Genomic DNA, 26,731 nt, shown 5'->3' with positions numbered 1-26,731 from the left:
CTGGGATAAGCAAAGAATTAACCTGAGAAGTTAAAAAGCAAAACATATTCTCGCCCGATATGGGAAGTTACCTGCTCCATCAAATAGCTCTCGTAATTTGAGCTCCGGTAAGCCTCATATCGCCAGTGTGCCAAATCAACTTCCTTCTCCTCACAAAGGAGCCCAAAGGACCTACCCTCATCCAGAGATTTTCGGAGCCTAGCCCCATGACAGAGCAGCTCAGACCTGAGCATGTCAAAGTCCTATAAAAGAAAAACTCGATAAGGAATGGAAAACGCGAGATTCGCAAGGCCTGTGCCAAAGCTCACAACAAAGTGAAGTCGGCGGACTTCCTCGAAGGCCGAGCACACCTCTGTTAATCTAGTCCCCTCAGCCCTGGAAGAATCAGCCTCGGTCGAAGCATGACCGCTTGGAGGAACCACCTCTCTAGAACCAGAAACTTCAGGTACAACAGGCTCGGACGATGTATTCTTCTCAAAGACTCGGCCCTATTTTGCCCTGTTGTGAGTGCCATCGCACCGCAAATGCATATCTTGTTTATTATTGTCGTCCTTTAGCTCGGAAGCTGGCAACCCCTCCCCCTCTCCGGAGGAGCACAACCTTGCCCTTGGAGACCCTCTGATACCTACGATGGCAAGATTAATGCATGAAAAGGGAAAAATGTCTTCCTAAATGTACGAGGGACAAGGAAAAGGCAGTATACACACATACCATGATATTTTGCTTCCCATCTGGCCTGGGACACAACTAGCCACCTACACTCGTCAAAAATCGAACGGGTCACCAGCTTCCGGACCCAACCAGGTAGATCAAGAACATTTCCCGGTGCCTATGAAATTGCTGTAGAAAAGGAGGAAACACGATTACTAAACTAGCTAACACCATGAGCAAATCTGAGAAGGCACGAGATGCTCCACTCACGCGTATAATTCCATTCCTCGAGGAATGGCATAAGTTCCATGGGAATAATGTAAATCGTCCGGAACCAGACAAACCGAATAATCCACTCTCAATCTCCATCTTCCTCATCATCAACAACAAAGGGCGTGGATGAATGACACCGCAAGGTTTGCAGACTTGGATGATGAAAGGGCCGGTACAGCTTGACAAGATGACTAAGCATGAATTCAAGCCCTGCCTTCTCTGCAAAGAACCTCATCATCACCACTATTCACCAAAATGACGGATGTATCTGCGCCAAAGTAACCCGATACTTTAAACAGAAATTGAGCACGACCCTATCAAGAGGGCCCAGTGCGAAAGGGTACAAGTACACGTTCAGGAATCCATCGACAAGATCCGTGATACCCTCATCCTAGGGAAGCACCTATAATGCTACCCCCTCGCCCCATCCGCAGTATCTCCTCACCAACTCAAGGTGCTCCTCTCTTATCAAAGACATAGTCTTCAAGGTAAACTCCCGTGGATCCTGAGCGCTGGTAGTGGAACTCTCTACTCTCTGCCGGGCAGACCCTGAAGTAGCAGTCATGGCTATGGCGGGACTAGCAAACTGAAGCGGGAACCTACACAAGAACTTTAGTGCTAAGATAATGAAGGACTCGACGCCGAAACAGAAGGATAACTATCTAAAATAGTGGGATCTCCCAAGAAGCAGGAGCAACCCCATATATATATGGGGAAACAACAATGGTCCGCCTACCCAAGTTAGGCCACAGGAGACCAATGACTTCAATACGAGTTCCAAAGTGGTACCCGACCTCGAGAACCTCCATCAAAGAGGAGTTAGGCTTCAAAAGGCCAACAACATCATCTCCAATCCCGAGGTGGTACCCGACCTTGAGGACCTCCGTCAAAGGGAAGATAGGTTTCAAAAGGCCTACAACATCATCTCCAGTTGTGAGGTGGTACCCGACCTCGAGGACCTCCATCAAGAAGAAAAATAAGCGCTTCAAGTTTCGTCCATGAGGGCTCGACCCCAAGACATCGCCAAAATATGGGCAACCCCTTATTGGGGACGTATCTGCAATGTTCTAATATATTATCTACACCAAGTTCAAAGCAAATTTCTAGGTGCCCAAAGCTGGCCCTCACTCAGATACCACATTCAAAAATTTCAAGGATCAAGGTACTATTTCCATGTGACTTAAGGGTCCCGACGGCCTGAGTCTATCGAACCAATTCAGGCTTGGTCCGAGGAACGACAGTGGGCTTGGAGAGGAGCCATGTTTATCAACCAAAGACCGGAAAGAATACTCGCACCCAAATTAGATATTGCCAATAGTCAGCAGAGGCATACATTCAGAATTCCTACAAATGTAGAAGAACATGGCAAGCTTCAAAGACGAAAATTCGAGAAGATACTTTTTTATTCATATTCGTAAACATTTGGTTCCTTACATATGATTACAAAAACCCACAAGGAGTCCTTACGCAGAAACAAAGAAGCGAAGGGGTGCACACCTATAGTGAAAGCCTAAGGGCCTAGTCTACCCTTGAAGGTCCATCTCCGGTAGCAGTATCTCCGAGCGCCACCTCCTCGAGCTCGCATCCTCGAAGGAAATTCCTTCGATCGCCACCTCCTCTAGTTTCCCAACTCGATACCATGGAATAACATCGCCGAGGGAGAAGATGATGAAGAGGAAAGGGGGAGGATGCAGAAGAGGCAGAAAAAGAGACATAACCCGCCAAAGCCAAAGGTTGAAGATTCGACGGGCCCCAACATCAACGGCCGGTTGTGCCATTTTATCCCTTGGGAAAAAACCCAAGGGATGAAGTGCCACACCAGAATAGGGTAGGAGAGTGAGCAGCGGTGTATAGTCTGAACACTCTCCCGAGTAGCGGTGTAGAGTCCAAACACCCTTTTAGATCGAAGGAAGCCGGCCGCCACCGTATCATGATCTCGAGCCAATAAAGATAGCAGTAGCAGGCGTAACAACAACAACAAGGACGACAAGACGGGATGATCTTGCTCGACAAGGGGAAGCTCAGGTAGAAGGACACCACACAACTGATGAGAAGGCAGCCAAACAACCTTAAAGCCGTGAACCCTAAACATGGTGATTAGCAATAAAGAAAGATAACAAGAAGAAAGGGATGAATGAATGGAGGAAGACACCTGGATAAAGAGATAACGCCAGAATACCACTATTTATAAGGGGCGATAATGACACTACCATCAATGTCTTTGAAAGACGGATCAACATGCGCTATCAATGCATTCTCAAAAGCAAAATCAACGATGGTACTATTACTTTGAAGAATGAGAATCGATAGTGCATTGAATGGCATCGAAAAGACAAGTCCATGGGATGTCCCGGTGATCGTGAAGACTCACATCATAGGTTGAGTCATCGGTATGAGGTCATCATGGGAAGCCTAAAGTTTCGGGCATCAAAATCGTTTCCCATCGCTTCATTATAGGAAATGCGGAGACTATCTATATGCGGCAAAATCAGAGGGTCCAATTTCTTGCTAATACTTCATTTCAGAAGAACACCTCGAGGCCTTGAGGACGTGAAGCTGTGACCGAGTTCCCTCCCTCGAAGCTCATCGAGGTCCGACCTAAAGGGAATATCGATCGAGGCTAGTGTAAAAATGGGGAATTCCCAAGACACACGGCTAAGTCCGACAAAGCCGGCCTACCCGGAACCTGTATCAAGGTGTCACATCTGGTCAACTGTCCCATCCCGCTTTCTTTATCATTAATGCATTTTGTACTATGTTGGAATTCCCTTCCTATTTAAAGGGGATCCTTGCCATTTTGTAAAGGGCTGCTGTAGCTCCAACTACTCTACACAAGATAAATAACAACTCTCTCTCTCTCTTTTCTCTCTAACATATTCCGTCGATATTATTGCTCTTATTTGTTGACTTCATACTTGTTCTTGATTTATTGCTTGTCATTGGCCATAAAGATCCTCCTTTAATCATATCCTAACTGTTAGCCCTTTCCCAATTACCCCCAATAGCTCGAGCCCGAGCCCAGGCATCGATCTCGAGGCCCCTCATCGGTCGGTCCGAGGCCCTAATAGATAACTCCTCGGTTTGATTATAACTTTACTTTAATTTTTATTTCATCTTTGAACTTCACATACCTAGCATCAACTGCTTAACAACTAGCATAAAAATAAATCACGTATTTTTAGAGTCTCATCAATAAATTTAATTGTTATTACCATTTTCACGGTAAATACTAGGGTCCGATTATTATATTATAAAATTTAGCAATGAGGATAGCATGCTCAAAGTCCTCCACATTGGCCCTTGGTTTATTTTTGGTTATTTCCTATCCGTCCAAAAATGGGTTCCCAATTTTATTGCTTCAAAGGCAAAAATAACACAAGTTGCTATTTGGATACATTTACCACAGTTGCCAATGGAATTTTATGATGGACTAATACTTAAAAAAGTTGACAACAAAATTGGTAAATTACTGAAGATTGATGCATGCACATCTTCCACCCTTAGGGGTCGTTATGCAAGACTTTGCATTGAAGTGCTGTTAGAGGTCCCAGTTATACCCTTTATTTTCATTGGCCAGCACAAGCAAGAAATTCATTATGAAGGGGTTAAGTTTCTCTGCAAAAATTGCGACAGACTAGGGCATTCAATGGCCTCATGCAATTACAAAAGGCCAAAGAGCAAGACTGCCAATCCAGAAGGAGATCACCCTATCAACCAATCCAAGGTTATGGATACTTCTCAAGTCAGCACGCAAATTGGATCACAACTGCCCAAGGAGGATGCTTGGCAAACGGTAGTATTCCCAAAAAGAAAATATCCAACAACAAGCCAAAGGTGTTACACCCTACATCCGTTACGACTAATGATCCAATCATATCCATCCCAGGTAATTCTAAATCCCCACTATACAATGTTAATACTAGTAACACTAATACTATTCCTTCTAAAAATCTAGGGAAACTTAACCATACCAGAACACACATTGTCACAAAAAACAAATTTGTGACTTTGGACTCTCCGCCTAATCTCCCCAAATTAGAGAAAATTATCTTAGAAAATAATAACATTTCTTGCATTGCTATTGATGTGGCATACACTCGACCAATGGACATCTATTTGGCAAGCCCTAAATCAAGCCAATTAAATGACATGTAAATTAATGATTCCACTACTAATGATAACCTAAGTGAGCCTAATAAAAAATGTATCTCTCACTCAAATACTAATCTACAAGCTAATAGTAACCAATCCCTCACTAACGATGAGTTAACTATCTGCATGAATAGTAATCTTCCCCTTCTAACTAATCAACACGTGGACACCCAAAACCATAACAACTCCCAAATGGCCAATCAAGCTAACCACGTTACTCACACAAAATCTAACCCAAATTTTTTTGATACCACTCCTCCAAGAAGCTTCAAAGATATGCCTATAGACACAATCATTGATAGCCATCCTACTCCGACTAATCAAAACCCAACCCTAGACATTACTCCAAACGGCCTTAATATAAACTCCATATCTTTACTTAACAATGCCAAGGTCCCCATTTCTCAAAGAAGAAGGTATCGTCTATTGCAAATTTTGAGACACCAACGTGCCCTAAATATGTCAAACCCACCACTTCCACAAAGCTCATCAACGGGCAATCAAACATTCTTCATCCAACCACCACTACCACAAGATCATCAACCCCTTTCATGGGTGGAACAAGCCCTCACAGGCCATGCCATAACATTAAGCATGGTACTGAACGACCAAGAAACGATTATTGTGCTCCAAAACTCCCACTTTTTAGCCCAACTAATATCAGAAGCCATGCACATGGCGATGAAAGATTATCTCAATCATGTGTGGATGAACAACATCCTCCACCCCTATCCCCATCAATGAGCCTGAGTCAAGCACAAGAAATGAGAAACAAATGGAGTCTTCCACCTCATTTCAATCCAATCCTGTCTCAACAAGTTCCAATCGATCTTCCCTTCTTTCCACCAGGGGAGATCACCAATATGAACCCAATTTTATTCCTTGGTCAGTCCCAACCAACAATGTAACACCACAAACCAACTCCAACATGCAAGCACCACCCCATGCACATCCATCACACCCACAAAATCACCATGCTCCACCTCAGATTCCACAAGTCATTCCTCAGGCACAGGCCCCTCCCAATGCACCAGAACCAGAAAACATCCATATGGAGGAGGAAGAAGAAATAAACCTGTTGGGGTCAGGACCAGTCCTAGAATTTTCAAGACTCAACGAAGTAAAAATATATCTTTTCAGGGACCAACGAGAGCAGAGGTATGTACTCAATTGCCCACCAGCACTTTACAAATGCTCAATGGATGTGAGGCCTCCTCAGGACCCAACGGTGGAAAACCATGCAATGATATTAGTCCCATCGTTGAGGAGAAATCTAGTGCATGAAGTTAGAGGGCGAATGGGCCAACAAACAACCATGCTACAATTTTTAGGCATACTAATATTATTATATGGAACATTCGTGGAGGTAACAATGACAATTTCAGGATTAACTTTCGTGAAATGTTAGATACTCATAGACCTTGCATGGTTACACTCTTAGAAACAAGAATGGAAATCCACATGTACCTCTTAAGTGATTTTGATTTTTCTCAAATGATCGAGGTTCCAAGTGAAAGCCAATCCAATGGCATAGTGCTCATATGAGATGCCAGTGTTGTCAAGGTCCACGACTTTTTTAGAAATAATCAAGAGATTCATGCCACAATTGAGGTACTTCCTTCTAAAACTACTTGGATTTTTTCTTCCATTTATGCTAGTACTAAGCTGGATAAACGACTTGAAATGTGGAACAACATAGAAAACATTAATAATAGTTTTAAAGGACCTTGGTTGCTTGGGGAGATTTTAATGACATCCTCACTTCATATGACAAATTTGGAGGTAACCCTATAAACCGTAGACATAGAAATTTGATTTGGAATAGTATTAATCAGTATAACCTATTAGATCTAGGCAACAAGGGGTGTAATATACATGGTCTAACCATACAAAAAAATCAAGGGTTTAATCATGGAACGTCTAGATAGAATCTTTGTTAACAAAGAATGGCTTTCCTTATACCCTAAAGCTGTGGCGATCCATCTACCAAAAACCCATTCGGATCACAATCCTTTACTAATTAATCTAATCCCTAGGAATGTAAACCATAGTAATAAGCCATTTCGGTTGGAAACAATTTTGTGTAGGCATTCAGATTTTATTAATGTAGTCAAACACTTTGGTCTAAAAATGACTTTGTTGATGCCCAAAATCTGTTTAGAGATGATGTTATAAGATGGAAAAATACTACGCTAGGGGATATTTTTAAAAACATGTTTTTTTAGCTAGATTAAATGTTATCCAATCTTCTCCCCATTATCAAAACAGTGACTTCTTACAAGATCTTGAATAAAACCTCCAACTGGAATATAACAATATTCTTCATATGGAGCATGATTTCTGGAAATTAAGATCTAGAATTAATTGGCTAAATGAAGGTGATGCCAACACCAAATATTATCACATTATGACATCCAATAGTAAATGTCGTAGTGCCATTATGTATTTTACCAAAGAAAATAGGGAATGGATCTCTGAACCCAAAAATATTCTTGATCACACCCTTTCTTTCTTCATGGAAACATTTAGGACAACTAAAATTTCATCTCCAAAAAATAATTTAATCATAGATCCCTCGAGTGCCAAAAAGGTAGATCTAAGCTGCATGGACAACCCCCTTACCAACATGGAAATTACTAAGGCAATTTTTTCCTGTAAGCCATTCAAAGCTCCAGGCCCGGATGGCATTCACCCTTTTTTTTACCAAAAATATTGGCATATAATAGGGAACTCTATCATTACCTATTGTCACAAATTTTTCAAAAATCAATCCTTACCTAGTGGCGTCAATGATACATTCATTTGTCTCATTCCTAAATTCCCTAATACTAACAACCACAAAAACTTTAGACCTATTGGGTTGTGCAACACCGCTTACAAAATCATCACTAAGATAATTGCTAATAGAATAAAGCCCTTCCTGCCCTTCCTTATTAGTCCTATGCAATCCAACTTCATTAAAAATAGAAGAGCTAGTGATAATGCCATCATAATTCAAGAGATTATGAATAACCTTAGTCGATCCAAAAAATCCAACTTTGATATGATTATTAATTTGGATTTAGAGAAAGCGTTTGATAGGCTAGAATGATCTTTTGTTCACAAGACCCTAAAATACTTCAATTTTTCTCCAAAGTTATCTAGGCTCATTATGCACTGCATAACAACTACCTCAATGGGGATCTTAGTGAATGTGGAAAGAATCAACTTCTTCCAACCTAGTAGGGGTATTCGTCAAGGAGACCCTCTCTCCCCTTATATATTTATTTTATGCATTGAACTTCTATCTAGATTAATCAATCACCAATTTGATATTAGAAATTGGTATCCTATTCACATTAGACATAGGGGACCTTCCCTGTCGTATATTTTTTTTGCGGATGACATAACCCTAATATGAAAAACAAATAAAAAGACAAGTCATTGCATTAAATATTGCATGGAATCTGGTCTTGCCATTAACAAGTCTAAATCAAGAATTTTTATCCCTAAAAAATTTCCAAAAGACCACTCAAACTTTCTAACATCCCCTTTTGGAATAAAGTCTACTAATGAATTTGGAAAATACTTTGGTTTTCCAATTCTTAACCACTCTCCAAACGCCAAAGATTTTCAGTTTATTTTAGACAAATTGCATTCCAAATTATCTCATTGGAAATGCCCTTTTCTTAATATGGCTGGACAATCTGCTCTAGCATCTACCACTTTAGGAGCAATTCCATCTCATTCAATGCAATACACCCTTCTTTCCCCCAAAACCCTAAAAACAATAGACAAAATCCAAAGGGATTTTATCTGGGGTTCCTCTAGTGTTGCCAAAACTCCATTATTGGCATACTGTAACTAGGGAAAGGAGTGAAAAAGGGTAGGGTATTCGTCAGGCAAAAGAGAAAAAATTGGTACTTCTTTCAAGCCTAGCCTGGAGACTCTTAAAAAACCCTAGCACCCCTTGGTGCCATCTCATTATGGCCAAATATGCTAAGTCAAAATCTATCACTAACACTTTCTTCATCTGGAAATCCATCCTCAAGGGTTGGAAAGTGTGTAACAATGGTATTCTTTGGCATCCGTCGTTTAATTCTAATTTGAATATCTGGTATAATAAGTGAAAATACAATTCCAATTTTCTAAGATGCTCCATCGAAGGCCCTTTTAATAGGAGTGACCTTAACCTATCAATAGGAAGCCTAATCAAGAAAAATGGTTGGGATATAAATGACCTTTCATTTGATTTACCTCCTGAGGAACTTAAGAACCTTAGTATAACTCCCACACCTTGTAAAGAATCAAAAATTGATAGAATTAGCTGGAGCATTAACTCAAATGGTATCTTCTCTACTACGTCTTGCTATAACCTTCTCAGTAAACCAAATCATACATCCAACTCCTTCAAATGGATCTGGGACCTTCACTGCCCAAACAAAATTAAATTTTTTATGTGGAAATACATGCATAATCGTATTCCCTGTCGAGCCTATCTAGCCAAAATAGGTATGAACATTGATGCAACTTGTACTGTTTGTAGAATGGGAATGGAAGACATCCATCACATTTTTCTGGATTGCCCAATCTCGTGACATTTTTTGAGGAACATGGGCCTCACTTCCCTAGACATAGTTAGTGATAAAAACTGGCTAGTAAAAACTAAGGGATATTTTTATCTTCCATAACTCAAACAAGATTAGTTGGAAAACCCTATTTCCATACTCCATATGGGAAATATGGAAAACAGAAATCTCAACAACATAAACAACCTCAATTGCAATTTGGATACTAATAAAATTATTCACCTTGCATGGGAATTTATCTTCTTCACAGAAAAATACCTTTTCACTAACAAAAATATTAAAACTGAGATCAAGTGGTACAAACCACCTAAAAACATGATTAAATTAAACTGTGATGGTGCTTTTTCTAGTTATACTAATGCAGCAGGACTTGGTGGCACATTTTGCAACATCAACAGAGATTGGATCATGGGATTCCACAAGGAAATCCAGGCAATTTCACCCACATATGCAGAATTGATGGCTGTACTAGAGGGACTAAAGATTACAAAAGAATTGAACTTCATAAATCTGGAAATCGAAACTGATATCACGGATATCATTAAGCTAATGTAAGAATATTATTATAATTTCTATAACATTGTCTCTGAATGCATATGGATAATGCACCAACTGAAGCTCCCAACCTTGAAGCATAACTTCAGGGAAGGTAATGAAGTGGCACACCTGATGGCAAAGGAAGCAATCAAGCACCCCTCATCTACTAAGTATTTCTACCATGCTCGTCCACCTTATTTTGTTGAAGAAGAAGTGTTGAGGAACAAGCTTAAAATATGTAATACTATTAAGAATATCTCTACCGATGTATGCACTTATTTAGCAAGTATGTGTAATAGTAATACCTTAAAGACTATGTCCATGTTTTGTAATGTGTTTTAAGTAATATAAGTTCGTGCCTTTTGTGTTAAAAAATAAACATTAAAATCGACTGAAAGCTAAAATTAGCTTGATGGCTTTGTTAAAGGAGGCTATGTTTCTCATTGCTTCCTTTGCTTCTCTAGAAAAAGCAAGAAAAGTCACTAACATAAAGGACAGTTGACTTTGTCGATAGTATGTTTGTGCTTTCATAGATAGGTTCCACCATTATGTTATGTATCGTCTATTTCTTTTATAAAATAAGCTGCTAACTAGTATTATATTATTTCAAAATGTCGATATCATAGAAAAATTAACATCAAAGCCATCCTCCAATCAAAAGGGGGTGGGTGGGGTGTTTTGGAAATGGCTTGTCTATTTAACTGGATGCAATAGAAGTAACTACAAGCTTTAGAATCATTTGGCCTTACTAGAGGTGACTAGAATATAGTTATTGTTTATCTTGAAAATGATAATTACAATTAGATTTGATTTTGTGGTTCTAAAAATACGTGATCTATTTTTATGCTAGTTATTAGGCAATAGATGCTAAGTGAAAGTTTAGAAAATAAGATAATATCTTGTAGACAGTATAATAATCAAACCGAATGGCTGGAAATCGGAGCCTCGAGCTTGCGTATACGGGGCCATGAGGTCGAGTCGGATGCTCGACTAAGGGCAGTCGATGGAGGATTAATAGTTTTGATAAATTTGATGGCGGATCTTTATGACCAATAATGAGGAATAAATGAAGAACAATTAATGAAATGTAACAAATATGAGCAACACAATGAATGTAAGCAATAGGATCAAACAGAGAGTATGTTTGATTTAGAGCGCAGAGAATGTTCTTGTATTGGATGTAGTGTGTAATGTATTGTCTCTTACAAAATGACAAGGATCCCCTTTATATATGAGGGGGAATCCCAACGTAATATAAATGTATTTATTACAAAGATATGGGGATGGTACAAACATTTAATGCCATGATATGGGTTTGAACTAGCCTAATAGATATTGTCAGCTCTAGTCTCGTGCCTTGGGAACTTCACATCGATCCACCATAGCCGCTGGTTTGTGCTGCCCCGAGGTCGATCATTGAGGACCCTCGGGGTCGAAACCCGAGCTGAGCTTCGAGCCTTCTGAGGGCGGTCTTTACGAGGAGCCTTAATGGTCATAAGATTGGACCACTGATTTTTACTGTATACAGATAGTCCCCGCGTTTCTTAGAGTGAAACGATAAGAAATGACTTTGATATCTATCTTCTCGAGCTTCCCGCGATGATGTCGTGCTTATGACGTAAGCCTTTGTGGTAACTGAAGCGTCATATCAATTTATCTTTCCAGAATCATTCTATGTACCGCCAGTTTATATTCTCCAAAGCGATAATATCGTTGCCGGTCCATTTTCCAAAATGCATTGATTGCACTTGTCGGTACGTTTTCCAAAGACATTAATTGCACCATCAGTTACGCTGCCACCCTTTTTATAAATGGAAGCTTTCTTGAGCCAAAACTTCATTCAAACGTTCTTCAACAGCCTTTTATTGCTTCTTCTCTTTGTCTTCATCCAACGCTATTTCCCATGTTTGAAGCTCGTAGCCATAAGGTCACACGGTGGTGTTCTCATCAGTTATGCCATGGCCCTTTCCCAGAGCTTTCCCCTACTAAGTGGGATTGCACTAGTTTTTTGTTGTTGGACCAAAATAATGAGAGAGAAATCTCAAATTATCTTCGCATTAAAGCATATGCAGACTATGAATTTCTATTAATCTCTCTTAACTACCCGGTGTGTCGCTTCACTCCTTTTGCTTTCCATGGAGTGAGGTGGTGCCATCTACTAACTGTTGCATCCTGCATCGGTGCAACGTCTCAAGAAGTGGCTTCACAATAGTAGCGCTGGCGAGACCCATACTTTCCACATTTTTCACCCAGCCACTTCTTCATCTTTTTCTGCTTCTTCCTCATCCTTGAAGACGCTATTTGGAAGGCCGAGATGAGGCCCCGAAGAAATGATTCTCGAAGGCATTGCTCCCGAGGATGTCCCCCGAGAGTAGATTAGACTTTTAGCTGTTACTTTTGCTTCTTTATTTCTGTGTAAAGACCCTTCATGGGATTTTGTAATCATGTGTAAGGTCCCTTCATGGGATTTTTGTAATCATCATTTATTAATACAAAGAAGTTTCTTCAATTTGTCTCTGATTTATGCTGGATTTCCCTCTATTTGCGTTTGTGAAGAATCTGAGTGCAGGACTCTACCGATCAGTCCGAATACTGGGCCCGGGTGTTGGTATTTCCCCGGTTCCTGATTGGTTAATACGATATCCCGTGGATCCCTTTTTCATTCCTCGGACTAAGCCCGGATTGAATTGATATAAGCTTAGGTCGCCGGGACTCTCGACTTCAAGTTGAGTGAGAATAGGGCTTCAAATTTTTAGAAAGAAACATAGCCTTTCAAACCCCGTCGATAGTCCTCGAGGGGGAACTTGCTTGGACGCCTGAGAATAAAGATAGCCCTTAGGATTTCGAAGGCATTCCCCGAGTAAGAGTTCGCTCAAGCTTGGGCAACCTGAAAACTTGTTTTGAACTTAGAACGAAAATAGTCTTAAGGCATTATAGATAGACTCCGGATGAGGGTACGCCCGGACTCGGATAGCCCCTAGATTAAAGTAACCGAGTGGACGTTTAACTCGATTCGAAGTTGAGAAATTTTGCTAAGGCTTTATTAGTAGTTTTCGAGTGAAAATTGTCTTGGGATCAGGTAGCTCGAGGGCCAAAGGATCGGGTAAATAACTCACATTTGCAATGGGAAGAAATCCTCGAGGTAGGGTACCACCTCAAGGTTAGGCTCATATGAGTAGATTTTTAGAGCCTATCTTCTTTATGATAGAGGTCCTCGAGATCGGGTACCATCTCGAGGCTTGTAATGATACCAATGCCACCTTAGAGCCTATCTTCTTTTTGACAGAGGTCCTCGAGATCGGGTACCATCTCGAGGATTGTAACGATATCAACGGCTCCTTAGAGCCTATCTTCTTTTTGATAGAAGTCCTCGAGATCGTGTACCATATCGAGACTTGTAATGATATCAATGGCTCCTTAGAGCCTATCCTCTTTTTGACAGAGGTCCTCGAGATCGGGTACCATCTCGAGGCTTGTAATGATATCAACGGCTCCTTAGAGCCTATCTTCTTTTTGACAGAGGTCGTGGAGATCGGGTATCCCGAGGCTTGTAATAATATCAATGTCTCCTTAGAGCCTATATTCTTTTTGACAGAGGTCCTCAAGATCGGGTACTATCTCGAGGTTGGTTGATGCAGGGGCCTTTGATCCCCAAAACGTCATACGACAACGTTAATTGTATAACATGGTTATGAAATGACCAAGGCAATCTCGCTGGTACATCTTTCCAAAGCGATAATGGCTTAGTCAGTATTTTAAATTGACCTTTGAGGAAGGGGGACAATCACTGCTTTCTGTATATATAGGTTCGTCTTCCCTCCTTTGAGGATTCCACTATTCTGAGTAGCTATCCTCCTTCATAGAGTTCTTCTTTCCTGCATTAGGTCCTTTACCATTCCAACTTTGAATCCCTTGCTCAAATTCCTGCTCCAATTTCTTAGTTTTACCACAGTTATGGCTGCTATGCTAGGGCCCGCTCGGCAAGGAGAAGGAAGTTCCGCCTCTAGTTCCCGCCTAGTTGGTGGTGCGCCGTTGGTGCCAGGCAAGCCAACCTCATGACATTTTATTTCGAGGGGGGACTTTCCGTCAAAAAAACCCCCCAATGTTTAGGGTCATTGGGAGTATGCCTCGAAGTTTATTTCTTTAATAGGAGAGAGGCACCTTGAGTCAATAAGGAAAAATTGTGGATGGGGCAAAAAGGTAGTATCGCGGGTACCTTCCTAGGAAGAGAGAATCATGGATCATGTCGAGGGTTTTTTGAACATATACACGTACCCCTTTACACTGGGCCCCCTTGATAGGGTCGTGCTCGACTCTTATCAAAAGTATCAGGTTACCTTGACACAGGTTCATCGGTCATTTTGGAGGATAATATTGATGATGAGGTTCTTTGCGGATGAAGCAGGGTTTGAGTTCACCCTAAGTCATCTCATCAGGCTGTATCGGCCTTTTCACCATCGAGGGCTACTGACGCTACGATATCGATCCACCAGGCCCTTCGTTTTCGATGATAAAGAAGATGGGGATCAGGGATGGATGAGCTGATTCATCCGAGTACGAACTGTTGATATTATCCCTATAGAATTTCTACCATTTCCTGAGGAATGGAATTTTGCACGTAAGTGGTACCCTTTTGCCTTCGTTGTTTTTCTTATGGCAGAGGCGGGCTCCCTTAAATGCGTCTTTCTTTCCCTTTCTGCAGAAATTCCATGAATGCCATACGAGGTCCCCGACCTGATAGATTGGGCTTGGAAGTTGGCGACCCACTCGACTTACGATAAATGTAAGTGGCGAGATTTGTCTAAGGGTAGATGGGAGGCAAAACATTACGGTACGTGCTTTGTGATTTGCTCCTTTTTTGAAAGGCACTTTCTTTTTATGCATACTAACTCCATCATTGTAGGCATTAGGGAGTTTTTCGAGGCGAGATCATGCCCTCTCGAAGAGGGAGAAGGATCGTTAGCTTTGGGGGCGAGGAACAATAATAATAAGCAAAAAGGGCCTTAACAGTGCAACGGTGATTATAGCAAGATGAGTCCAACCCAAAGGGTCAAAGAGGATGTATTAGCTGAGCCTGCAACGTCCAAGATCTCTGGTTTTATAAAAATGGTCCCTCGTCTGCTGCTATCTTCTTTTCTCATCGAAGGTACCTCGAGGAACGAGGGTTGTCTGCCGCCGACTTCTTTTCCCTTTGAAGGCACTTCGAGGGATGTTGGAAGCCAGGGACCGCATATATCGAGTGACCATATCCCAACTAGGAGCGATTCTACTGGGGTTGATGGAGCCAGACTAGTAGATATGCACTTGACTTTTGAGGAAACTCAGCGGCTCTACTCTGTGGTGAGTTTTGTCCAATCGTATTGGTTTTATAGTTTTTTGCAATTTTTACTCTCTTATCGAGTTTCTCCTTCATAGGCTTTTAACAAGCTCATGTCTGAGCTGCTTCATCGTGATACTAGGCTGTGAAAAGTCATAGATGGGGAGAAGTCCCTCAGGCATCTTTGCGATGAAAGGGAAGATGAGTTGGCACACTTGTGGTATGAAGCGATTCGAAGTCTGAACTACGAAAGCTACCTCGAGGAGTAGGTAATTTTTGTTTCAAGGGAGTGTGTGTTTTTCTTCTATCTTCTGAACGATCATGCGAATAACTTGGTCTGAACGGACATGATTACAAGGCTCGAGTCTAAGCTTCTGAAGATGAAGGTTAAAGTTGTAGATGCTCAGGCTGAAGCCGAAGCAATCCGAACTAAGGCTGATAACAAAGTGCCCATCTATTTTAAGGACGATGCCGACGCTCGTGCTGAGCTGAGGGGGGATATCGACCGAGAGAGTAGGAGTAAAGAGTATGTTAGGTGTAAATCTCGGAGGGAAACCCTCGAGGATTTCCATGCCAAGGGCTTTGATCTCTCGGAAGAGATAAAGCAGGCAAAGGCAGACGGATATGATGCTAAGTTCCTTCTGTCCGATGCTAAAGATAGCGAGAAAGAGGCCGATTGGACATAGTCCCCAAGGGGGATGTAGATTAGGCCTTTCTTTTCTGATTTTGTGTATAGTGCTTTTAAATAACATGGAGCTTTGTATTGTTTTCACATATATGTATATAAAAGGAAGCCTTGCGGTTTCTTTTTTTTATGCACTTCCCTCTGCTTTGATGTTTGCCAGCCATTAGCCAGAAGAGCTGGTCTTCAAATTAAAAGAACCCTTAGGTTTATAGTACGACCCTAGGGCTCGTTGGGCTGGCCCGTAGGCTCTTATGCGTTTGTTCGGTACGACCTTTTAGTATAAGCCGGTGTTTAAGCTCTTATGCTTTTGCTCTTAGGCATATTCAGTTAACTGTTTCGGGTTCAGTCTCCGAGTCGGGTTTTGACTCGAGCTCATTGACCCTTAAGTTTTTAAATTTAAAGCTGGCCCTTAGGCTCTTACGTACTAGGTCGGTACGACTATTTATATGTGCTAGCGATAGCGGCTTTTACGCACTAGGTCGGTACGACTTTTATATGGACTAGCGACAACGGCTCTTACGCACTGGCCCTTAGACTCTTATGCACTAGGTCGGTACGACCTTCTATATGGGCTGGCGACAACAACTCTTACGTACGAGGTCAGTACGACCTTTTATATGGACTTTATTTATCCCTAGTTAAGGACTTTTGAAATTGTGTTTGCCTGGATCTTCGACGGCTTGATAAAAACCTTGATTGTGAGTCGTTATGCAACGATGAATGAGCACCTTGGGAGGTTTTGCTCGATGGCTGAGTGTTTCGAAGCCTATAGTTTGGAGCTGACATTGTCGAAGCTCTTTGCCTATGTCAACGGTAGCCTATTTAACCGGTTCTTTTCGAAATACTTTTGAAGTAATTAAAGGCCTGTGATTTTACAGCGATGGTCGGGCATCCCCGAGTCGCTTTAGTTTGGTTAGAGACTTATGACCATAGTCATTTATGTTTGCCCGTGGCTTTTAGATCCCGAATGAAGTAGTTTTGGCGCCTATATCGATGGTATGCATTTTTATGGGTCTTATAAGTTCGAATATATAGCCTTAACTTTAAGATCGGGGTAATGCCTTTTTGTAAGGTCTTATAATTTTTACATGCCTTGCTTGAGGTCTTACAGTTTTGGTTACTTGGTACAAGTATGGTTCATCCCTTGCTTGAGGTCTTACAGTTTTGGTTACTTGGTACAAGTATGGTTCATGCCTTGCTTGAGGTCTTACAGTTTTTGATGTTGCCTTATAAAGGTCTTACGGGGTCGAGGTTGCCCATATGAGGTCTTACAGTTTTTGGAACCTAAGGCCTTCAGGTTGGAAAGCGCTTCGGCTGTTTCGATCGGATACCTGCACATAGGTTAGTGTAAAATGTATCTAAAAAGGGAGATGATTTACCTTAGTGCCGATGGCGCCTTGGGCCTCGATATGCTTCGATGGTTTGTTCTGAGGACACGACACAACCGTTTGCTCTTTTTATTTGGGTATAGCCGAGAATAAATCTCATGATTGTTGTTTCACTGTTGGTGCCAGTGGGCATCAAACATTTTGTTTATCCTGTGGTTTCTTCGACATCGAAGGCGTTGGTGCCGGTGCTACATCGTGTACCGCGAACATCTCTCTCGTTGCATGTTATTCCCTATACACAATTTTTATTTCGTCCTTCATCAGAAACTTCATCATTTGGTGAAGGGTTGATGGTACTGCTCTAATGCAGTGTATCCATGGCCTTCTGAGCAAGGCATTGTACATTATGTCTCCTTCGATGACATGGAATTTGGCATTTTTGGATAGTGTCGGCCAGGTTGTCCAGGAGGGTAATTTTCTCTTTTGTTGTTTCGCTCGCCATGTTGAACCCGTTGAGGACTCGAGAGGCGGGCATGATTTGGTCAAACAGTCCGAGCTGCTCTACCACCCTCGACCTGATAATATTGGCCGAGCTTCCTGGATCTACAAGTACACGTTTAATTTGAAATGTATTTACAAGAAAAGAGATTACTAATACGTCGTTGTGAGGCTGAGACAAGGTCTTGATGTCCTCGTCGCTAAATATGAGAGCGTCCTCTAGTATGTAACCTCGAGTTCGCTTTTATCTTGTAATGGATATTTTTGTTCTTCTGATAGTGGGTTCCTGTGGGATGTCGACCCCTTCCATGATCATATAGATAACATGTTGCGGCTCATCTGTATCATTCTTTTTGGTCTCCTCTCTTTCCCGAAACTGATTTTTGGCTCAGTCGATAAGGAATTCTCCGAGGTGACCTTTGCCGAGTAGTCGGGCTACTTCTTCCCGGAGTTGTCGGCAATCCTCGGTCTTGTGACCATGTGTGCCGTGAAATTCACAAACTAAGTTGTGGTTCCTTTGTGAAGAATCTGATTGTACAGGACTTGGCCACCTGGTGTCTCCGATTTTACTAATGGCGAATACAATGTTTAAAATGTCGACGTTGAAGTTGTATTCCAACAAGCGGGGTGCCTCCGTCGGCCTTGTGTGCCTATCGAATCTAGCTCTTTTAACGAATCCTCGTGGATTCTGGCCTCGATCCATCCTTCAGTCATTGCGGGGTATGTTGCGCCTCGGGGCGTTTCTTCTATCTTCAGTGTACGATTAATATGTTTCTTTGTTTGGCTTTGGCTCATTTGCTGGAAGCCTTCTAGGATATACCGAGCCCGAGGGGGCTTCTAGTTGGTTGTCTTCGACTCTGATCTTCGATTGGTATCAGTTGTGGATGTCCGACCAAGTCACGGCGGGATATTCGACTAAGTTCTTCTTTAGCTGCTTCGAAGCTACCGAGCTTCGCTCGTTCAAACCTTGAGTGAAGGCCTGCATTTCCTAGTCGTCGGAGACTGGTGGCTGTTCCATTCGTTCCATTTGAAAGCGAGATACGAACTCTCGTAGCATCTCGTTTTCCCTTTTCTTGATTTTGAAGACGTTGGATTTCCTTGTAGCTACCTTGATGGCACCATCATGTGCCTTTATGAAGGAATCTGCCAGCGTGGCAAATGAATCTATCGAGTTTGGGGCCAGGTTGTGATACCACATCATCGCCCCTTTCGAAAGCGTCTCTCCGAACAATTTTAGTAGGACATATTCGATCTCGTCGTCCTTTAGGTTGTTGCCCTTCACTGTATAAGTGTAAGCAGTGACGTGCTCGTTGGGGTCTGAGGTTCCATTGTACTTTGGAAGGTCATGCATTCTAAACTTCTTTGGAATGGGTTTTGGGGCCGCTTCCTGTGGGAACGGTTTTTGTACGAACTTCTTCGAATCTACACCCTTCAAGATCGAGGGTGCGCCTGGAATTTGATCGACCCTAGAATTGTAGGTCTCTACCTTCTTGTCGTTGGCTTCTATCTTCTTCTCGCCCAACTCGATCCTCTTTTTGAGGTCCTCAAGCATATTTATGATGGCGGGGTCGGCTGCCGACCCGTTGTTGCTTGATCTTTCTGGTGCCTGCTCGGCTTGGGGAGCCATTTCTGGTGCTACCGTGTTGGAAGTTTTTTGGTGGCTTTTTAGCTGAGCAATTGCCAGTTGTTGTGCTCGTAACATTTTAAAAATAACGCGAAGGCTAATCTCTCATTCTTCCCTAGCTAGGGTGTAAGGCCCCATGGAATTTTTACTCAAAAACCCGAAATACGGTAGTGCCAAGTTAAGAATATGTGTTAGAAATTCTAGTTGCCATTCTTGACAGGCAAGTCCGGAAGTTGAGAAACAAAGAATTGCCTCCATGAAAGTGTTATGATGAAACCAGCATGTTGAAGAAGCCACTTGGTAAGCCGAGGAAGAAATGAAAAGGAAGTACCCACATTTGTTTGTATAGCCATGTAATAGCTTATATGAATTTGGTTCCTATGAACTTTGTATCACTTGATCAGTCTATGTAAAACTATTCTGTTTTGATTATATATTGCCTATGGGGCCGTGGTTAGTGTGGTTATGAATTATATAGTGTCAATAGATTGTGTATATGCTGTTCGGATATGTTTTTAGGGCTCTCTGGTAGGTGGATAGGCCTAGGTACAAAGGAAACTCTGGCAAAATTTTTGGAAATTTAGAGAGTTAGCCAAATTTGGGGGTTGTTGGTATGTGGTGTGAAACTGAAGTTGCATAAGGTGCTGATAAGTGAACCTTGTTCCTCATTCGAGGATGAATGATCTTAAGTGGGGGAAGATGTAAGGCCCTATGAAATTTTTACTCAAAAACCTGAAATCTCATAGTGCCAAGTTAAGAATATGTGTTAGAAATTTATAAAATTCTTCGCAGCTCGGTCCTTTTGGATTGATATGTGCATTAAAAAGTTAAGGAAAAATGTTTTTCAGAAGAGCGCGTTTCTGCAGCCCATTATGCGGCCGCATAGCTGCCGCAGAGTGAGGCAGAATGTTGGCTAATTTTGAGTACAACTATGCGGACAATTATGTGATCGCATAATCAATATGTGGACCGCATAGTCGTCGCATAACCTCCTTGTGACTTTTGCAAAGGGCAGTTCTGCGGTGCATTATACAACCGCAGAACACGTATGCGGACCACATATTGGCCGCATACCTGGGCAGAATATTCAAGTCTTGAGGGCTACTTTTGCAGTCCCTTTTGTGGCTATGCGACCACAGATTGAGTCAGGGCTCCTATTTTCTAATTTTTAAAACCCGACCCTATTCTGTTAAAAACACCCCATTAGACCATCTTGTGCTATTTTCTACTACATCTAAAGTGAGAAAAAGTGTTCTAGAGGGAGAAAGTGATTCTCACAAAGTCTCTACTCAATCCTTGCCCAAATCTTTGAAGATTGTCAAGAAAAGTTGCTAATCCTTCATCCTAAGAGGTAAGAACTTGTGCCCTAACCTTTGATTTCGAAATTCATACTAGAATAAGTAATTAACAAGTGGGTTCATGGCTATAAGGATGGATTTTCTTGCATGCATGTGTGATAAAAGGGTATGGTGAGACTATAAGCTAAAAATGTAACAAATGGGGTGTAGGATGATAGAACCTCTCAACAAAAAGGTCCTAAAATCATAAAGCACACTTAGTGCTTGATGATGTGCTGAAATGAGCTAGAATCTTGATTATCTCTCTAATTCTTGGTTCAACTTGTAATTCTCATAAAATAGATCGAAGTTGCTAAGAGTTCTAGAATTATTGTAAGAATTTAAGGAAAGCTCTATTGAGGTATGTATGGCTAAAACCCCCTCTTCTTAGAAATTGAGCTCCCTTGGTGTTCCTGCAAATGTTGTAAGTTCCGAAATTTGATTGGCGTAGTGTTTGCTATTTTAAATGAATTGGTGTAGCAAGAATATATGTGAAAGGTGTGTTTCAATGTTTTCAATATGCTATTTTCGGTAAATTAAGGATGTGTAAAGAATGTGAACCATGTGCTAAAATGCCTAGATTTCAAGTCAAGTTTAAATTGAGATTGTTATGCCAAACTATGTGAAATTCGCTCTATGCTTACAACTTGAATTGCTCTTGTACGTGCCTATTATCTTAAATTGCAAGGTTAATGTTGAAAGTGGAAATGATGTGAAATGTGGGGGAAAAGAGTTTGAGTTATGAAATATGGCCTAGTATCAAGCATGATATGATAATTATGGCCCCAAGTGTCGATGAACTGATATATGTGAAATAAAGATAGAAAAGAGATGATTGATGGAAAAGGAAAAAGGTCTTGGCAAGATAGCCTAGCCGATCGGGCCGTGATCGGATGCCATGCCGCACACATGGTGGTATTTTGCTGATATTGAAACCGGAAAGTGAGAATGAAATTGTGATTGAGGTACATGTCTCAGATGAGGCAACCTAGCCGACCGGGTCGTGATCGGACTCCGCGCAAGAAAGCGGTGGTATTGTGAATGATGATGTAAAAATATTAAATGTCCTAAACTAAAGCTATGGAAATTATGTGAAAGCTATGTGATCCCTTATTTGATGATTGGGTAATTATTTAAAGCTTTTGTTGATCCTTAGGATTTCTTTATTCTTGTATGGTTGTTCTTTCTAATGAGATGATGTTTAGTTATACATACTAGTACTATTCCACAGTACTAACGTCTCTTTTGCCGGGGGCGCTACATCTTTGAAATGGATGTAGGTTGTTCCGTAGCAGACAGTGTTGATCGCAGATAGTGGTGCATCTTCTCTTCAGCTGATTTGGTAAGCCCCATTTCTTTTAGGGGTCCTGTATCATTCGTTTATCATGTACTTTGTATTTTGAGGTATAGTTGGAGCCTTATTGCCGGCATTATCATAACTATCTTTTGTATCTTTAATGGCTCCGTAGACGTTGTGTGGGTTATGTACGGGCATTGGATGTGTCTCTAGTCTATGTTGTAATTCTAAACTCTTGTACTTCTAAAACTATAACTCTATGAATTTTGGGAACATAACTATGGTTTAAGGGTTGTAATATAAAATGAACTACCAATGTTGTATGTACGATCTTTCCTACTGTTTAATTAAATGGAATTATGGCTTTCTTGATCATAGGGAGTTGGGTAGAAGGTGTCTAAAAAGGCTTGCTCAGTTGGGTTCACTCGATTGAGCGCTGGTCGCGCTCCTTAGTTTTGGGGCGTGACATGGGGTTTTCTAAGCTTCTTGCTGGTCTCCTTGGCATATCTCCTGTTAGTGTGGGAGCTTATATCGACGTTTTGGGCATCGCGTGAGACCACATCCATGGGAATTGGCTCTGCCGCGCCCTCAGGGTTTAGCGGTGGTGCGCCAATACCTGGAACAACTACACCATTCTCTCCATGGTCCTCAAGACCATTGATTTCATATGCATTCACTGAGTTAGACATTTTTACCTGAAATCAAAGATTCTTGGACAAGAAAAAGCGTGAAAGATAAGTTGCGTTATGTGTTTGGACCAACAAGAAAACAATCTCTATTATTTTTAGCCTCACGGTGGGCGCCAAATTGTTTACCGTGAAAATGGTAATTACAATTAGTTTTGATTTTATGGTTCTAAAAATACGTAATCTGTTTTTATGCTAGTTGTTAGGCAATAGATGCTAAGTGAAAGTTTATAAAATAAGATAATAGCTTGTAGACAGTGTAATAATCAAACCGAATGGCTGAAAATCGGGGCCTCGAGCTTGTGTATACAGGGCCTCGAGGTCGAGTCGGATGCCCAACTAAGGGCAGTCGATGGAGGATTAACAGTTTTGATAAATTTGGTGGCGGCTCTTTATGACCAATAATGAGAAATAAATGAAGAACAATTAATGAAATGTAACAAGTATGAGCAAGACAATAAATGTAAGCAATATGATCAAACATAGAGTATGTTTGAGTTAGAGAGCAGAGAATGTTCTTGTATTCGATGTAGTGTGTAATGTATTGTCTCTTATAAAATGACAAGGATCCTCTTTATATGTGAGGGAGAATCCCAACATAGTACAAATGCATTTATTACAAAGATGTAGGGCTGGTACAATCATTAATGCCATGATATGGGTTTGAACTAGCCTAATAGACTTTGTCAGCTCTAGTCTCGTCCCTTGGGAACTTCACATCGATCCACCATTACCGCTGGTTTGCGCTGCCCCGAGATCGATCATTGAGGACCCTCGGGGTCGAAACCCCGAGCTGAGCTTCGAGCCTTCTGAGGGCGGTCTTTACGAGGCGCTTTAATGATCATAAAATTGGACCACTGATTTTTACTGCATACAGTTATCCACCTATATTATCCGTTAAAAAAGAGTTGAATAATGAACTTCTTAAAAACGGGTCATATATGGATAAGAACCATATTATTCACTTAAAAAATGGATAACCAATAGTTAACTAATGGATTACTTTTACATTTGTAAAGCCTCAAATTGGGGTTTCCTCAAGTTTGGGAGACTAGCAATTCTCCCAAAAATGATCATATTCAAGAAGACATGGATAATATAGATATCCATATTATCTGCCAGTTAATCCCTTTTTTATCTGTATTAAATATGGGCCGGGTCGGATAATTTATCCGTTTTATATTACCCATTTTCGACCCCGCATATCTGAACCGCGCCGTCCGTTTGCCACCCCTAGGCCCTACGTACTATACTTTAATTTAAATGCGGAATTAGAAAAAATCAAGCAATTTTGTAAATAACTAATAGTTGCATTTTGCATTATTCTTGTCAAAAACCTTCAACGATCAAAGAAAGGAGAACGAGCAATTGACTCATAATTGAAAGATGGGGATAACTGAAGTTCATGTCTAAATGAGGACATGAATTTACTGTTGTCTCATATTTTAAATGTGCTTTTACTGTTGATAATTGGACCCTAAAAATAAAACCGTGCCCACAAGAAGGGTGGCTTCATCTGATCACTCAAAATCCGCTAATCAGGAAGAGAGAAAGAAAGAATTTTTTTTTAGATAAAGCGAAAACTCGTTCTTGACCTTTTTGACAGTAGCTAATCTAATTCGTAACCCGCCATCTTTTGGCAGGAGTCGCCCGAACTTGACCAGGCAATGGAGCGAGCCTAAACTGTTGCTAATTGGTCCCTAAAAATAAAACTTAAGTCCCTACAACCCCTATCGTGAGCAAGACCGAGACAAGTAACTTGATGTTGAATGGACGAAATTTAAAATAAATGAATTGAACCTGTAACATTGTGGGAGGAGTCATTAATTAGTGTGAGACCTGTTTCATAGCTTGTTCCAATTTTATTGGAGGATAGCTTGATTGCTTGTTCTTTTGGTGCAAGACTGTCACAAGGCATCATTAATTAGTGTGACTCCTATTAGCTAGTGTTTTGCGTTTGAAATAAACAGTAGCAAGATAAAGGCACTTAGCATTATATAAAAAGGAACCCTGGATTTATAACATTCCTCTAGATACTCTTAACGCATACAAGTTGCATATTTTAAAAAGGAAAAAAAAATTAGGCATGTTACATCCCTGCAATACTCCTCCAAAAACGACAACCACAAACCGGATAATATATAGTAGCTAGCTGTTTATATACTATGTTAAAAGCTTAATTATCCCAATAATAGTTGTTTATCTATTATGTTAAGAGCTTAATATATAGCGTAGTAATTTTCCAGATGTCACTTCTCTATAGGTCCAAATTTGGTAACTCAGCGGTAATGGATAAGTAAGACAAAGGACGAGGTCGACCATGATATAATGACTGAAGGTCATTCTCACAAAGGCTGGTGCCAAAAATGGGCAGCCGAGATGAGAATATAACAGTATTATAGGTTCAAAAGTGGACATAAAGAATATTCTTTTGGATATTCTTTATGTTGTACGTTTTAGGATTTTTGGGGTATATCCCCTATAAATAGGAAGAGATAGGGAACAAAGAGGGGATCTTCTAACTTTTGGAGAAAAAACACATTGTAAAGGTTGACAAAAGAGAATATCCAAAAGTTGTCTTGTTTCGTAGATAATATTGTTGAAGTACACGTTGTTCAAACTTTATCCATAAATCCAAAGATTCCATACCATCCTGACATCTCACTTTTCCACGTCGCAGACAGAGAAAAGGAACATCCCAATCATATAATAATTTGGTGGTAGATCATTTCTCATTACATTCATTGCCATTATTTATATATTTATGCTATCATATTTATTGTCATTCATAGTATATTAAATCCGCTATTTAATGCTCTTGAGCACTACTCGTTTCACAAGTCCTCTATTTCATACGATCTAGAATTTATTAAGTTCAACTAAGATTTGCTCTTTAATTCATCATTAATTGGTTTAGCACTTATTTGCTCATACAATTTGGCGTCGTCTGTGGGGAGGTTTTAGTTGAAATTTTAGTTCCTTTTAGATCAAAAAAAGAAGAAGCCATCTTTTCTTTGTTTGCACAAACTAACGATGGCAGGAAAAGGAGATGCAAGACTGGAAGCAATAGCAGGTGTCACTACCAATATTTTGAACACCATCAACGAAGATGGCAGAGAGGATAATGAGAACGTGACGGCAAGCACTACGCCCTGGCAGAGTGATTCACCTCCCCCTCATGAAAGCGTAACAGCCTCACGCAAAATGGGAGCCTCCACGTCTACAGCTGAGGAAGCACCACCATCACTGAAAAAATTATTGGATGAGTGGCTGACAAGCACTCTAAACAACATACTTGACAAACCCGTTCAAAGGGAGAGCAGAAACACTACGCAAGTAGATATCACAACGATCACTAGCGAGCATCCCGTCCCTCAAACAGGTAACACTTACACCACTATTGATGAAGGTAATGATGCACTTGCAACCATTCTAAAGAATATGGAAGAAATGAAAAACTAAAACAAGGCTCTCCTCGACCAGATGAGGGAACATCAAGAAAGGGTCGATAAGATACCGGACGCTCCAAAGTTTCTACCAAAATGAAACGTTGGTCTGTTGATCGAACAACCATATTGCAAGAAAGCGGCTCTACAAACCATCCCCAAAACCTTCAAAATGCCACCGTACCTGAAGATATATAATGGTACTACAAACTCCGAAGATGATATTATCCATTACATCATAGCGATGAAGGGCAACGACCTTTCGAAGGAGCAAGTACCATCACTGTTACTGAAAACGTTCGGCGAAACCTTAACGGGGAGCCTTAACATAG

The 26,731-nt window shown here is 41.0% G+C and overlaps 1 protein-coding gene across 1 annotated transcript; it reads left to right on the top strand.

Annotated features, from left to right (window-relative positions):
- Positions 1 to 9,797: 9,797 nt before the first annotated feature.
- Positions 9,798 to 10,199, top strand: LOC138887998 (uncharacterized). Its single transcript, XM_070169793.1, has one exon. It carries the CDS (start codon positions 9,798 to 9,800, stop codon positions 10,197 to 10,199), a length of 402 nt encoding a protein of 133 aa, XP_070025894.1.
- The last annotated feature ends 16,532 nt before the right edge of the window (positions 10,200 to 26,731 follow it).

The sequence above is a fragment of the Nicotiana sylvestris genome, chromosome 3, assembly GCF_000393655.2.
Source record: "Nicotiana sylvestris chromosome 3, ASM39365v2, whole genome shotgun sequence".
In the NCBI taxonomy this organism is placed as follows: domain Eukaryota; kingdom Viridiplantae; phylum Streptophyta; class Magnoliopsida; order Solanales; family Solanaceae; genus Nicotiana; species Nicotiana sylvestris.
The sequence above is the reverse complement of the archived record's forward strand: the minus strand, read 5'-3'. Positions and strand labels throughout refer to the sequence as shown.

Excerpts from the sequence above, each read along its gene's own strand:
- LOC138887998 (XM_070169793.1), top strand. The coding sequence starts at position 9,798 with ATGGAAAACAGAAATCTCAACAACATAAACAACCTCAATTGCAATTTG.